This window comes from Aptenodytes patagonicus, chromosome 1 (assembly GCF_965638725.1).
Source record: "Aptenodytes patagonicus chromosome 1, bAptPat1.pri.cur, whole genome shotgun sequence".
NCBI lineage: Eukaryota > Metazoa > Chordata > Aves > Sphenisciformes > Spheniscidae > Aptenodytes > Aptenodytes patagonicus.
The window spans coordinates 11,009,602-11,025,569 of NC_134949.1; the positions used below are offsets into that span (position 1 = coordinate 11,009,602).

Consider the following 15,968-nt stretch of genomic DNA (forward strand, 5'->3'; position numbering starts at 1 on the left):
TTCCCTAGTTTGTGGGAAAGAATAACGAGTAATACTTTTATGTATAAATATATATATACACGCCTACGTATATCTCTATATGTCAGTGTGTATGTGGGGGTTTCTCTAGAGGTAAACACATAATTTTACAGACAGCTAAGAACACAAAACCTTGACTCTGGAGAGTTTATATTTGATGGACTGAGCATAAGCAGCAAAATCTCATACTGAAAATGTGTGTTAGGCAAAAAATCTAGTATTAGCTCACATTTCTATTAAATCACTAAAGAAAAACAAAGTGCTTAGCAATTGGCCTGAGAACCCCTAATCTAAGGGAAAAATCTTAAAGGGTGTTGTTATTTAATAGCCCCTTACAGCAAAAGCAGAAAATATAATGAAAGGGAGAGCACAGTTTAAGTCAGCTAGGTCACTGTTAAATGACCTAATTTGTATGATAGCAATGATGAGTGGGTCTATAAGTAGCAGACCCTAAGGTGACAACAGTGGGGCTTGTGGCAGAACATGAAGCAAGACAGCTGAAGTGGGATCTGGGGAAATTTCTGATGCTAAAATGCAAAGCAGTCCGTGGTTTCGGGCAGTGAAAGCCTCTCAGCACGGTGTGTCACACCGCTCGGTCACGCTCACACGCACCTGATGCACAGTTCTAGCTGCTGCCTGGCCGGGGATGGGAAGAGGTTTCTCTGCTTGTGGGCTTTATGTAGTAGGTGCACACTAAGCCCAGCTGGGTCTCCTACATGTGCACGACATGCATAGGAAAGGCAGGTCTGACATGGCTATGGACCCAATGAAATTTTCCCCTATGCACCCAATACATTTTTCCCCCTTGTCCAAGGGCCTTCCACCTTTGTGTGAGTAGTTACAACCTTGTGAAGGAGAGTGCAGCGAGGGCTGGCAGGGAGTGTGCTGCTGCCTCTGGCTCTGCAGCAGATAGTTGGCCCCGGATGCCCAAGGGACGGGAGTACAACTTACTAGAGCAAGCTATGGGCTAGACAAATTGTCCTAGATTTAGACCATTGATTGAGTAATCCTGACTGAAGATGTGTATTTGTGTATGGACAGATATCTGGGTGTGTGCATTTGTGTAGGCAGGGTGGAGGGAGAAGGAAGCAGAAATGTGATTGTTTCTAACTGTTTGTAAAAAATAGTATGATTAACACCAAAGTTTGCATGCTCTTATACTGTAATGATTGTCATTTTAAAACTAGCTTTTTGCCTTCGAGCTATCGGGGTAAAGACCTGCGGGAAAACTACTGTCGAAACCCCCGAGGGGAAGAGGGAGGGCCATGGTGTTTCACCACCAGTCCGGAGACGCGCCATGAGGTCTGCGACATCCCCCTCTGTTCACAAGGTAACCAGCACGGCTCACGCGGACAGTTGCCTTTTCTCTGCTGACAGCAGGTACACAGAACAGGTACAATGAAACAATAGTTGCAGTGACACTTGCTCATGGACTTTGGAGAAAGAATAGGTGATTTCTCAGCAAGAATAACTCGTGTAGCAAGAAAAGCAGTTATTAGAGAAAGAGGAGATCTTGTTATGTTCCAGTACTCTGGAAAACCTGAACAAGCTTTCAGGCTCAGCAGCTTTTTTTCAGGTCACGGAGGAGCCGGAACAATGAAGTTGTGCTGATTGCGCAAATGTGACCCTTTTTTCACTTGTCTAGTCCATAGTGAGTCCATTAACAATTTCAGTATTACTATGTGATAAAATCACCTAGTGCCATTCCATTGTAAAATCAACTTTTCTTCTTCTTTTTGATGAAAATATAGATACTGAATTACAGGACAAAAGCTCAATCTAAGCATGCGTTTTGTTTTTCAAATGAATACTGTAAGTAAGTAAAACTTTTTATAAATCCAGTCCCATTCGAATTTCAAGTCGCAGAATTCAAAAGACACTTCATGTGCACCATTGCATTTGTTAACTTTTAAGTTCTGTTAACCTCTAAACTAAGCTCTTGTATCTTGCTAATCAGCCAGTTCAGTTCCAGTCACTCAACCCATTTAAATTCTCAAGATAGGATGCCTTTAATTTTCCTGTTAGTGTGTCATGTGCAATAGCTATGCAGTGGTGGGGGAAGAAAAGGGAGAGGAAGGGAGAGAGGAAGAGAATGATTTACAAGGAGCTTGAAAATCTATTAAAAGCTAACATTTAAAGATCAATTTAAGTGAGCTTCAGACCTGGAGCTCACTGCAGGATGAAGACTTTGGTAGTGGATGTTTTGACTGAAGAGTGAGATCTATAATTGCATAAATTAGTATTTACTAAGTGATCCTTCATTACAATTACTCTAATTAGGGGGCACTTGAGAAATGTGTCTATAGTTAATTATGGTGAATTTATTTTATATTTTAAGATTTCTCATTCTAAATTATGAAGCATATTTTGTTCGACAGTGATTTCAAATCCCTTTGGTAGCTTTTGCCCACTCTCCCTCCACCCCGCACCTTCCCAAAACAGGGCTGAAAATGTACCATAGTTTAAGCTGCCAAAAAGAATTAGTATCGAAAAGAAACGGTATCATATGTAGCTGAAAGTGCTGGGAATTTAAAGAGACAGACTGTACTGCATTGAAATTGTGATTCAGCCATTGTTCTGTACTTAAACTTGTGCTGTAATTATACTATGACTTAGAGTAATTTAGAATAATGAATGTTACTTAATTAGAAAATATCACCTCTAAAAAATACTCCTTCCTTACATATGTGTCTCTCTCTGTTACTAACCATAAGTAAGGTTAAAAATCTGCTAGGAACATGAATGCCTCTAGCAGCTCACACCTACCTGCCTCGAAACCATAAGTGTCCTATAAAGTGATACCAAATTTAAGCATCTGGATTAGATCTAAGAAAGAGTACAATTCAATTCCAAAGGACATTTCCCATACCAACCTAACTAAAAGATATCACTTTTTTATACCTCTTTAGGTTGGTTTTAATTTATAACAACAGGAATATGATTTAATTATTTTAATTTTTTTTTTGCGCTACAAGTCATCAGCATAATAAATGACTAGTACCTATTTTTTTTTCCTAGTTGAATGCATGACCTGCAATGGAGAGAGTTACAGAGGGCCAATGGATCACACCGAGTCGGGCAAGGAGTGTCAGCGCTGGGATCTTCAGAGACCACACAAGCACAAATTTCGTCCAGAGAGGTAACCTCTCCTCCCCCCCAGGCAAATCCATGTGGTTATAATTTGAAAATTACACACATTCTGGAACCAGTTGGGCAAAATCAGCATTAGCTGAACTGAAATTTATGGAGTTCACCAGTTTTAGTTGCTTGGGCTTCTGGCCCATGGTGTGTGCAGACTGGCTACCATCACAATGGAGATGCAGCATGGGGACTAGAGGCTATTTTGCGCAGTCGTGCCTACATCCCATGGCTATGTAGTGCAGTGATGTACATGCGCTGCATTAATTGATCAAAATTTCCTCCCTGCTGACAGTAAAAAATTAACCTCTGAATGTTTCTGTGTATGTTGTTATGCAGCTTCAGTCAGCTTAAAATACCTTAAAGTAATCACAAAGTAAACAATGATTAAAAGTCATAAATTTTTGTTAGCGTTCTTAACGCAATTAGTGAATATAAACTTGCAAATTTGTCAAGTCAAAGTATGCTCCTTTTTTGAAATATTGAACAGCTTTAAAGCTGTAGATGGTCTTTTGTTGTAATCAGGTTTTAGTATCCAATTTGATTGACCAAAATGTTTGCCCACTACATGTGTTTTTTCAGCCTGGGAAAGGAGTTCATCATTCTGTTTAGCATTTTATGCACATGGATTTATATTTTAGACTTTTTTTTCTTTTTTTTTAGTTTAGACATAGGTACATAATGCCAAAAGATGAGTCAGAAATAGCAAGACAAATTGCATCCCCGTTAGGGTTTGTCCTAGAGTGTAAAATTCACCCGACCGCAAAGGGTCATCTATAATACACCCTTTTGGAAGGATTTTGTGTGGGGGTTTAGGCCACACAGGAGGGCCTTTGTGTTTCTCTTAAACTGGACTAAAGTTTCATTTTAGTTTTACTCTGGATTTTGAATTAACTCCATCGGTTGAATAAACGTAAACTGCCAGAGGAAGACTGCAAGAATCAACAAACTCACAAAGATTGAGACCTTCCACTGAAAGTATCTTTATATATGTTGAAGCGTTCCACTAAATAAAGCATCATTTTTGTACTCAGAAATACGGGTACTGGTAGATTTTAGAAAGCCTGATTATTCAGCAAAACATTAAGGATCTGCAGTTTTGGAGTTTATGTGATATAACCTCGTTTTCCTCTTGGCTCAGACGATATGCTTCATGAATAATAGCAGGCTCTCCCATAGTTCTGCTACAGTAAATATTTTGTATTAGCAGACTGGGACTGAAGATAATCTGTTTCTGAGTTTTGCCATGCACTTGCTGTGCATTCTAGAATAAGTCACAGAAAGAATTTTTTTCCTTGGGAGTGAAACATTTATAGAACTTCTGGGTGCAAACAATAATAATTTTACTGTCAGGAGGAAATTTCTTTTTTCCGTTAATTTTGGATTGTTTGCAAAATGACTTTTCAGACTAACTGCAGTCTCATGAAAGATAGCCTTCCTCCTTGAAAGATTTCCTTCAGAAAATGTCTTCTTGAGAGTTTTCAGACTGTAATAAAAATGTTTTTTTATCGAAAAACGACCCATCCAGATTGAACTGATCTGTATGTGCTTTCAGAAGAGTAACTGGGGTCCAGTGCATTTCTAATACCCTTATGTTAATTAACTTCATGGAATGGTCACTAAAGGTAGTGACAATTATACTTTGATTATACTAGCTTTTAAAAATGTTGTGGGCTTTGGTTTGTTTGGGTTTTTTTAATAGTTACTTAAAATAAAAGAAAGGAGGTTTGGAACAAACGATCCATTAAAATACAGCAGTCTCTAGGGAGGCTTATACTATATCATCTAGGGGTAATGTGAATAACCTGGAAACCAGGAAGGACTAGCTGGACAGATTTAAACTTATTTTCATTTATGGATTCATCAGTTGCAATGACAAAGAAAGAGAGGTAAAACTAGTAATTTTTTTCAAATGCTCCAGTCTACCTGCTGTTGGACAATGCTTTCAGCTCTGGGTGAATACATCTCACTTTTCTTTTTTGTCACCTCAATGAATTGTTCCACATTTATTCCCTTTAGAGGTCAGTTACTGAAGAGAATTGATAATACCTGTTTACTTAGATGTGATTGAAGCTAACAGTAGGAATCCCCACAAACAGCTCCTGCACGACCCATTTTTAGCTATTAGTGGATGCAGAATTTTATTCTGAAGCTCCAGTTCTCTCGTGTACTCCTCATGGGCAGGGTTATGCCTCAGTATGGAAGGAAGACCATTAAGGATAATGACTTAGATAGGCATAGAGCAATGTAGAGATGCAACAGTTTTCTCCTGTTCTGCTCATACTTTCTGCTCAAAATCAAATATGCTGTGAAAATAGGTACTTATTGCATGGAGGAAAGTAGGGTTGAAGAGTAGTATAAGAGCTGAATAACTGCAGGTATCCTTTTATTAAAATACTCTGGTTTATATCTCTTGTATGAAAATTTACTTTATACAAAATCAAGTTTCCAGTCCTGCATGTCTTTTAAAACAATAAGAAGGGGAAAAGAAATATTGATGAAGAATTTTAGACAATAAGTTTCAGTTTAGCTCCAGCAGACCTAGAGATCAGCATCTGTCTCTTTAAAGAGAATAAATGTTATCTCTTTGTCTAACAGTCTTTTTTCCCCCCCTAGAAACTGAGAAAGTCTTGATTTTGACACCAGATGTGTATCTTAATGCTTCATTTCAGTTTCAGCAGTGAAATACAGCTACTGCACGTTCAAGGGGAAGAAAAAAAAAAAGTAGGGTTCTGAAAGATCTTGGAAACCTCAGTCTCTTTGTTGGGTCTAAGCAAGAGGTCTGTGCCCAAGTGTACTGGGAAAGGAGGAGTGTGCAAAGCAAAGGGACGAGCTCTCAGGGAATCCTCCACAGCCCCGCTGTTGAATTGTGTGGAACAGTTTGAGGCCCTGTTGTTTATCTTATCCCTAATATTTGTGTCTTAAAGGTTAGTTGACCTTTTCTATAGGAACTGAGGAACTGTGGCTTGCTGGATATGAAGGAAGGCAGAAGCATGCCTGAATATTGTGGGAAGAACCAGTGACTGGGAAGGCTGTTGTTGCTCTAGAAAAGGTCACATAGATACAGTAGGTGGAAAGATACAGTTCACGGACACTACTCCATCCCACAAAGACACTCAAAGCTTGATCCTGGAAGAACTGTTACATCTCTACTTAAGTTTTAGTTGGTAAATAACACATTTTTGACATACTGTGGGAACATATCATATAATATTAGGAAGGACAGAGCATCCACGTGCCTTCTAGAGAGTGGATTCTTTACATCCCCAGTTGTTTTGAATGGGTTTTGGGAGCTATGACTGCAGATACCTTGCCATTCCTGGACTCTCCTTGGTTCCTGGGTAGTGCCACGGACTCTCCATTGCTACATGACATGCAGCATGTGCTGCCAGCATCAAAGCTCATCGCTGCACCTACTGGGTGGCCAAAGCCACCTCATTTTCTGTTATATTATTAGCCCATTAACTGTTTTCTTGTGAAATCCTTGGACACAATTTGTTCCTTTACAGTTTGTCTTCTATCAAGCACAAAACAAGGTACTGCTGTTAGATCTGAAACTACCACATTCTTGACTGCCCTTGAATTCTCAGTTTTGTGAGGTTTCTCCTTGGTGGTTTTGGTGGTTGGTTGTTTTTGTTTTGTTTTGTTTTGTTTTTTTAGTTCTACTTAAATCCTGTCCCTGTCCCTTGTATAGATGAAGGAACCTGATTTTTCCCAAGGAATGGGAGATCAAGTTGCAAATTCGTGAGTCAAAATTAGGATGATTGTTTGACAGAAAAAGCATCCTAGCAAAAACACAAGCTTGTAAATCATATTTTCCTCTGCTTGTGTGAAACACATCTGCTTGCAGTTGTAAATGGGTTCAAGTTCCCAGGTAGTTAACTTTATTGTTCTCTTGCATGCTTTTCATGTTTCCTTCAGGGACAAATCTACTTTTTGTTTCTTTTACAAACATGTTTCAATAAAACTGGAAAACCAAGACAATTTGTATTCACTGGAGGAAAAAAAGTATGCATTTATCTCCTTCTCTTTAAGTTTATAGATGTTAATATAGCACATTTATACAAAAAGAACCTCCTTATCTTGAATATCTGCCTGATCATTGAATGATGACAGTAGGAACGTGGAAACAATTAAATGGCACAATAGTTTCAAATCTTAATGAGATAAAGCGAGACGGAAGTTAATTCCTTATTTTTCTCCTTTTTTTCCCCGATGCTTGAAATGAGGGCATGACCTAGAATGAGCTCTGTTACAAAAATGAAGCTATCATTAGTAACATAGCTATTCAAAATAGCTTCCAGTTTGAACCCAGGGCTGTTGCACTGAAGAACCTGTTTTCTTAATGAGTCCGGCATGCCAGGCAGTGTTTATATAATCCACACTTAATTGGGCTGTTTTAAAAAAACGAGTGGCTTTAGAGTCTGGTCATCAGTTGACAGACACAAGAGCAAGAGTTTAGCAATTAGCAGTTACCCCATCCGGTATCCTGTGCATTAGCACAGCAGGGAATCCCCTCAGTGGAGGTCTGATTCTGCTGCATATTTGGAAAGACATTTTTTGTTATTAACTTTCTAATAGTGTTAAAAGAGTATCTGCATCCATCTCACAGGATCAGACCCAAGGTTAACGGTAACTGGTTCTTGTTTGCCTCTGCTGAAGACTGTCCTTTAAGTACCTTGTACAAGTTTGTGCAGTGTTGCCAGGAAGACTTCCCTGACACGTTTCTCACTGTGGTTTGCAGATATCCTGACAAGGGCTTTGATGATAATTACTGCCGCAACCCTGATGGCAAGCTGAGACCGTGGTGCTACACTCTTGACCCTAACACCCCCTGGGAGTTCTGTGCAATTAAAACGTGTGGTGAGTTCAAGCAAAATTTATTACTTCCTCTTCCTTTCCAAAATCTGGACACAGATAGTTCAAGCAATATAGGACCACAGCTAGTTCATTCATTGCACTTCACTGACTTTTAAAACATAGCTTTCAAAGAGGATCTCCTATAAAAACATTATATTTAATCTGGACAGGAAATAAAAGAGTTGTGTGCTACTTAGCACTGGAATATCTTACGTACAGGAAATTACATTAAAATGTAGAAAGATCAAGAACTAAAAAAGTGAGGCAACATCATAATGAAGATCTCATGTACAGTATTAGTTTGGCCATGCTGGGCATCTGCATTACAGTTTGGGAGTAGGTGCATGCAAACTTTCCCTACTCAGTGCTCTCTCTGTCAACAACTGTTCATTGCTTTGTTTTCCTCTTGCACATTGTGTGGTTCTAGGACTCGGTTCCTGCACACTATTCAGCCTTGTGCTGAAGACAGAATTATTAATTTCCTTATGGGTTTCTCTGTGATATTCAGCACTCCAGTGTCAAAGCACTCCACAGGCAATTAATTTATTTTATCTGTCAAATACAAGATGGTGGCTTTGGTTATCCTTGCTTTACAGATAGGGAATTGAATCAAAGTATCATTAAGGTATACAAATATTGGATGCCCACTTTGAGATGCTTTAGTTCAGAATTTTTAGAATTTTTCAGAATTCTGTGGCGTGTTCTATCTTCAAAGCCCAGATCCTCCTAACTTTGGTGGTAGCTCTGACAGCTCTGTTCTACTGACAATTAGATGTCTTAAATGAACAGTACAGGGACAATGAGGAAGGTACAACTATTGGACCTCCCTTGAAAACTTGGGCAAAGTAATTTTTCTAGACTTCTATGGTAATGCTGGGGCTGAGGCAGGTGGTAGAATTAAGTTTTGTTGGGACATGTTTTAATCAGGAAACCAAGATTTGCATCCCTGAAATTCCTTGTGTCATTCACAGCTTGTAGGATGTACAGGTGATAGTCTCCTCTTTTATCTCCCATACTTCTCATTGGCAGATTTGGGGTCCAATTTTTTACCCTTAGCGAACTCACAACATGTGAAATAATCAATGTACAAGCATGATATTAAAGGCAGCCTCGTAATACCTAGGCAGATATTTTTATTCTCTTTACTCAAAATACTTTGCTTATAACATCTTGGGAATAAAGGAAATTTCTGAAAACAAGGCATGACTTTAACTGAATCCATACTGTAGAAGCCTGTCAGCTTCATGTGCCCCAGCCCTATGGCAGAGCCCCCAGGAATACAGGCAGAAAAAGGAAAACAGTATTTTTGGCTTTTCCGTGAAGTAGAGGCAAATGAAACCTTCTAAAACTGGTCAGTGAAACTCAATGTCATGTTAGCTCATGAGAAAGTCAGTTTCTCTTAGATCTGCAGTTTTGGAAACTACAATTTCCTTTGTTGTTGTGCTTCAATTTTGACCAAAATTAAGTGTTAAAAAAAAAAAATCCTCGAAACCAGACACTCTGCTTTTCATCTAGATCTATGTGTCTCTTCAGTAGGCTTATGTCATTATAAGACCAATTTGGGTTTCTTGGGAGGAGGATAGAAGAAGAGAATAGATTCTATTAAAAAGAACAGTAAAGCTCACCTGGAACCAGATTTACGTGAGAATTCAAAAAAGCACAAAAAAAAGAGAAAAATAATAATAAGCATAAAAGGAGTGTTTTTTAATGACTGTTTAATTTTTTGAGTTCTTTGTATTTTGTTGTTGTTGTTGCTGTTATATAAACCAAGATAAACCATTAGTGGGGTACCCAAAATCCAGATAAAATAGAGATGGTAGTGGGTCATACAAAAAGTCTGTTTCCATAATGTAATCCTGTATTTTTCCTATAATGTCAGCACATGTATAAATACTGGGAGGGGGGGAAAGAAGAGGGAATGGCTCTGGCATGAACCTTTATGTGTGAGCAGCTGCTACCTAAAGGGGTAGGCATGGGATTCTCCATCTTCACTTGGAATTCTTACCAAACCAAATTATGCCATGTTTTCTGCTTCCACCACCAATAGGTCAGAATTTTCTCTCCTTGCTTGTTCTTGGCTTAGGCCAGTGTAAAGTCTTGGAGTGTCAGTCACTCTTTATCAATTAGTGAATTGTTTGAAATCCAAAGGTTGAGCAGGAATACTCTTAATGTACTTCCTGATGTGGAGCAATTGAACTTATTCTGCACTATTGTATGTCATTGTAAATCCAATATAAGGTAGTTAAAATTAGCAAAATTATTCCACTGTAAAAAAAGTGAGTTTAATTTGCTACTTTGGGCAATGTCTGTAATCAGGTTCTCCGGAGACAGAAGAAACATAACAGGACTACTGCTTGTTTTGTGTCAGGCACCCATTAAGTCACACCCATGTCGAAAGTCTTGCCTGTGAACTACAGTACTAACTCATGTAATTGTATCTACAGTTATTGATAATCTTTGATAATGGGGACAGTTCAGGCTTTCCCCATTGTGAACACTGTCTTGCTTAGCTCTATAACTGAATTGCCTTTCCAATTTTTTAGTTAATTCATTAAGTTAGGCATTGTTGTTGTTTTGGATTTTTGGCTTCTGGTTTTTGGGTCTTTTTTGTTTGTTTTGGTTTTTTTTTTAAACTAAACTGTGCTTCCTACATTTCTCTAATTATTAGATAATATATGAATCACATGTAGCATACTAGATCTGTTCTTTTCCCCCGTTAGAAGTCTTTTATTAAAAAAAAAAATATTCCTAAGTTACAGCTGACTGTTTCACAAATGCAACTTTTATAAACCTTTATCCTTTGGCATTTCCTGAGCTAATGTGTCAGTGTTCTGAGGATTCACATCTGGCTTTGTTGGTCACGTAAGCTTACAGTGCGTGCAGCTTTCAGTATCTACAGTCTGGTCGAAGCTTTATAAAATAGTTGGGTAGGAGATCTCCTGCAAACTACTGTAATGTCACCTTCTTCTACACAAGTCACAATTAAAGTCCTGAGGAAAAGGTAATCATCAAAATGAAATTGAAAAAAACCCACAATGTAATGATTTTAATGTTGTGATGAAAGTCTTTTATCTCATTTCTAGGCAAAAGTTGACTGAATTAACTAGAAATTCTTTCTTTTATCTGCAGTTAGAAAGTATATTAAGATCAGTGGAAATTTCACATGCAAAACTGTATTTTCACTGCAGAAAACTGTAGATCTTTGGAAATTACTGAAGCAGTCTATATGAGGACGAGTACAAAAGTAGTGATCTTGAAAGTCCAACAGATATTTTCAAAGGATGTTTAGCACAGGCATATGGCATTGCCTTCTACATAAGACGCGATGCTGCTCAGTGCTTTCCTTTATAACCCAGAGAGGGAATTTATTGCTGATATTACTGTTATATCACCAGCTCGGTGACCAGAATACCAACACAAAATACCGAAGCCCCGTTTTCAGTTTTCTGTCTTTCTTGAGGCACATAGAAAAACTGTTTTCCCACCTCCTAGCAGGGAGCCCAAAACGTTAGGCCATTCTGGGTTTCAGTGGCTGCTCCATTTTCTGAAGCTGTGGCTGTGTGCAATCTCAGTACACTAAAAAGAGAACATCATGAGTTATATGTCCTTATAGCTTTGTGGTTTGGATTCTCACACAGGTTTTTAATTCCTATGCTGAGGACTGTTTATATATTTTACAAGAAATGCTAATTAGCAAAAAAGCTTTGCAAATCCAAGTCCTTGGACCATATACAAAAACGTAGGTGTCCTCTCTTCGGGGGAGTGACCACAAGGCAGCATGCTGCTTGTGGCTTTTGCTACATGTCATGAGTGTTAGTGTGCTCTATAGCCAAAATGCTGACAACAGCTCATATACAAAATTTTCGGCAAAAAAGTCAGTGGAAGGAAGCATTCAGAAAATAAATATGTTTTTAAGACTGAAGAGACAGGAGGGCATTGTAACTTTATTTCCAAGCACAGAAGGCAGCGTAAAACATTGTGGCTTACAGCCAGGGCTCTGAGAAAGAGATGACAGGAGCAATTAGGGATTAGAGATGGCTCAAGCTGCAAAAATTGGATCTGGATTAAGACTTCAGGGACCCCAGGATTGGTTTGAAGTTGCTCACATATGTGTCTGTGGTTTTGGCTTGAGACAATTTGTAGTTAGAAGAGAGGATAAAAGGACAACTATAACAGCAATAAAGAAGTGTAGGATGAAATGAAGAAATGGAAGCAGTGACAGCAAATATGAGGAAAAAAACCCTGTTACTTTGGCATGAATGAGGACATGGACTACAGGGAAGACAGGAGTGGGAAGCTGATACTGCTTTTTAAAAAAAGAAAAAAGGATAGCTGCCCTTCTGTGGATGAGCTGTAGGGCTATGAGAGAGGTGCTGAGGCCCAGAAATGAAGTTACATATGTCAGTCATTTGAGAGCTGCAGAGCTATATGGAATGATTATGGTAAGGACAGTGTTTGGTTGTTGCCTACCTGATTTCCAACCAACCCAGCTGATTTTACCATGGATTTAGCCTTTGCTGTCAGTACTTATAGGCAATATAAAGGAGGGACTGGAGTCCGAAAAGCCCTGAGAGAATTCAATAAGGGTCTCGGTTTGATGGGAAAAAGCAAATAATGAAACAGCAAAATTGAGAATCCAGGTGTAAAATGAACCGTTGCAGTGTGCCTACAACTTTTGGGAAGGCAAAGAATCACTAATATTAGATTACTCATTCTTCAGAAGCAGAGATTTCAACTGCCCATTTGAATGTGAAGTTCTGATTAAAGAGTTATTTGTTGAATCATAGTATGTAAACAAATAAAAGTGCCAGTGTCCTGGTTTCAGCAGGGATAGAGTTAATTTCCTTCCTAGTAGCTGGTACAGTGCTGTGGTTTGGATTTAGGATGAGAACAATGTTGATAACACACCGATGTTTTAGTTGTTGCTAGGTAATGCTTACACTAGTCAAGGACTTTTTAGTTCCCCATGCTCTACCGACTGAGAAGGCTGGAGGTGCACAAGAAGCTGGGAGGGGGCACAGCCAGGACAGCTGACCCCAACTGGCCAAAGGGACATTCCATACCATGGGACGTCATGCTCAGTACATAAACTGGGGAAAGTTGGCCGGGGGGGCCGCTGCTCGGGGACTGACTGGGCATCGGTCGGCGGGTGGTGAGCAGTTGCACTGTGCATCACTTGCTTTGTATATTATTATTATTATTATTATTATTATTATTATTATTATTTTATTTAAATTATTAAACTGTTTTTATCTCAACCCACAAGTTTTTCTCACTTGTGCTCTTCCAATTCTCTCCCCCATCCATTGGGGGGGTGGAGTGAGCGAGCGGCTGTGTGGTGCTCAGTTGCCGACTGAGGTTAAACCACGACAGCCAGTCAGTTTAAGCTTAGTATTTATGTAAGGTAAAGATGTTTATAGAAAAGAGGCAGTGAAAAGAGACTGCTGTTTAGTAGTTGATAAAGCATTACCTTCTACCTCGCTTCACACGAAGGCATAGCAGAGGTCCAGCATTCATTGTGTATGCAATGGCTTAATCTACATTTCTTCAAAGAGGATCCTTCTCAGAACCTTTTCATCATTTCTAATATAGTTTTGAAAGTGAGATTTAAGAACTCTGAACCTGCAGAGATCCAGATTTTTTTTTTTAATGGATTTAAACTAAAAATTGTTTGGATTTAAAGCCTAGTTGTAGATATTGGAACAACCCGGAAAGATCTGTCTGTGCTCAAGGACAAATGAACTGTAAGTGTGCAGGTTTTAGGTGACAATGAGTTCTTCAGTACTGTGATTCTTGAGGTCTAATTTGTTTCTTCACTTTCTCATATGTTTTTACTGAAAAAAACCCCAAACACTAGAAATCAGTGGGTTTTTTTTTCCATGTTTCATGTACTGTGAGATAGTACGTTGAAGAAAACACGTGGAAAGAAAAGAACTGTCACTATCATCCTGCCCAGAACTGTAGATCATGTTGCTGGAGGTAGGGATGCCTGGAGGCAGTGTAACAGAGCATGAGCAGCTTCTCCCCATAACGTCACTCAAGTTTCTTACTGACATTTGCAGAATTGCATGGATCGTGTTTAATGAGGACTTTGCTGTGTTTAGAACACTTTCTTTACTGGGCTAGGCACCTCTTATCTTTTAAAATCTACTTTTTAAAATCATTGTTACAAATCAGGGCACATTTTCCTTTTGTTGACTAACACACTAGGAAAGACATTGCAACAGTATAAGCAAAAGTAGGAATTTTCCTGATGAGGTAATTTAGAACTCTGCTTCTTTTCCAACTATGTCCTTTTCCAAAAATACATAGATAGTATTACCATGGAAGAACATGTGTACTCCAGCAAAATCCCTACCTTCTTTTAAGTCAGTAGGAGTTTCACCATTGACCTAAAATTTGTACAGGATTTTCTTCTGGGTCATTGGGATTAAAGACAGAAATAGTATTCTAACTGGTTACTTCAGCTGTAGAACGACTCAAGGCCCCTGCTGATTCCCTCATGCTGGCATTACTGTGAGAACCAGAACTGAGATTATCTGTGGCTTTACACATGAAGCTCTGGATAATGTTTCGTCTCTTTACTTATGCATCTATGAATGCATGAGCTGGACCTTACTAATAAAGTTATATATTTTGAAGTATCAAAATAGGGAGGGGTTTATGGAAAAAAGGAAACCTGCATTATTGCAGTTTGGTTGAGGACTTCAGAGTGAACATGTGAAGGTGGAAATGCTACTAACAGGTGATCTTCCTTTAACAGTACTTTTTATCTCAGTTCAGAACTATAAAAGCTGAACTGGAACAAAAAAAAAAAAAAAAAGATACTTCTAATATGAAATTAAAGTACCTGCCTGCATAGTAAGGATTACTTACTGATTTTAAACTAATCTTCTAACTTAATTCATAATGTCTCTCTCATTGGAACAAACCCTTGGAGTTGCAGGTCTTAATTTATATTTTAGACGAATTGCTAGGATAAGGATGGGAATTCAGCCTTACTGGTTTTTAGCTTGATCTTGTTTCCACCTTGTAAGAGAACTGGTGAGTGTGGTCTCAGGACTCTTTCACCAGTGCTCTGCACATCTAATGTTCATGCTCAGCGTTATTAAACTTTAGATAATTGACTATGCGGGTGACAAGATTAATTAGCCTCAGGAACAAGACCAGTACTGAATGGAGATGACTATTTAAGTTGTAGGCTTGGACAACCTGGGCATTTCTTAAAGTTTGGCAACTGCCTTACAGTCTGCAGAGCATGTCTGTAATGCGTGGTGAGGCAGGCACTGCTCTTCAAGCTTTTGCATGTCCTTGTGCGCATCCAGCCCACCTTTCATTAATGTGGACAGGGAGACTGTTCCCATCATGCCTGTTTGTGGAAATCACCAGCTGAATGAAGGATTTCTTGAGCCTTTTTTGGTAATTTTTGAGCTTTCTGTGAGACTCAAGAGCCAGAATGGGAGAGGTTGTTTCTGAGGGCACAAGCCCTCAGAATTTCAGAATTAAATTTCAGAAATATTTTGATGTCTCATTTTTCATGTTTGAAAATTAGACATTTGTAGGAAATGCAGGTGGTATAGCAAGAAGAGTTTGGTGAGAGTTCTGTGGACCTTTTGGAATGATAGAATTGCTTTATTAATTCATATAAAAATATTTTAGTGATCCTCTTCATCACTAGAATTCTTATTAAGAGCTGTCACAAAGTAGTAGTAGCAGATAATCCATCACACGTTGCAGATTTTGAAATAATTTCTCTTAGCCATTATAATGTAAGTCTTTCCAGTAGTGGCTTGGCTGTGCAAGTATTCATGACAATGTGAAAGGTAAGTTTGTCTGGTTCCTTTAAATAGGATATTTTGACACGGACAAATTGTTGTAAAATCTGATCTACAGATAGAGGTCACTGTCCAGACACACAGTGTAAGGTTTAGTGATGAGCTGTAGATGTATAT

The 15,968-nt window shown here is 38.7% G+C and overlaps 1 protein-coding gene across 1 annotated transcript in view; it reads left to right on the top strand.

Annotated features, from left to right (window-relative positions):
* The window catches only part of HGF (hepatocyte growth factor), a 57,560-nt gene that overhangs the window by 21,340 nt on the left and 20,252 nt on the right, over positions 1 to 15,968 (top strand). The window contains exons 5-7 of the mRNA XM_076328622.1: positions 1,221 to 1,348; positions 3,037 to 3,157; positions 7,901 to 8,019. Coding sequence (XP_076184737.1) covers positions 1,221 to 1,348; positions 3,037 to 3,157; positions 7,901 to 8,019 — 368 coding nt within the window. The remainder of the gene's footprint in view (positions 1 to 1,220; positions 1,349 to 3,036; positions 3,158 to 7,900; positions 8,020 to 15,968) is intronic.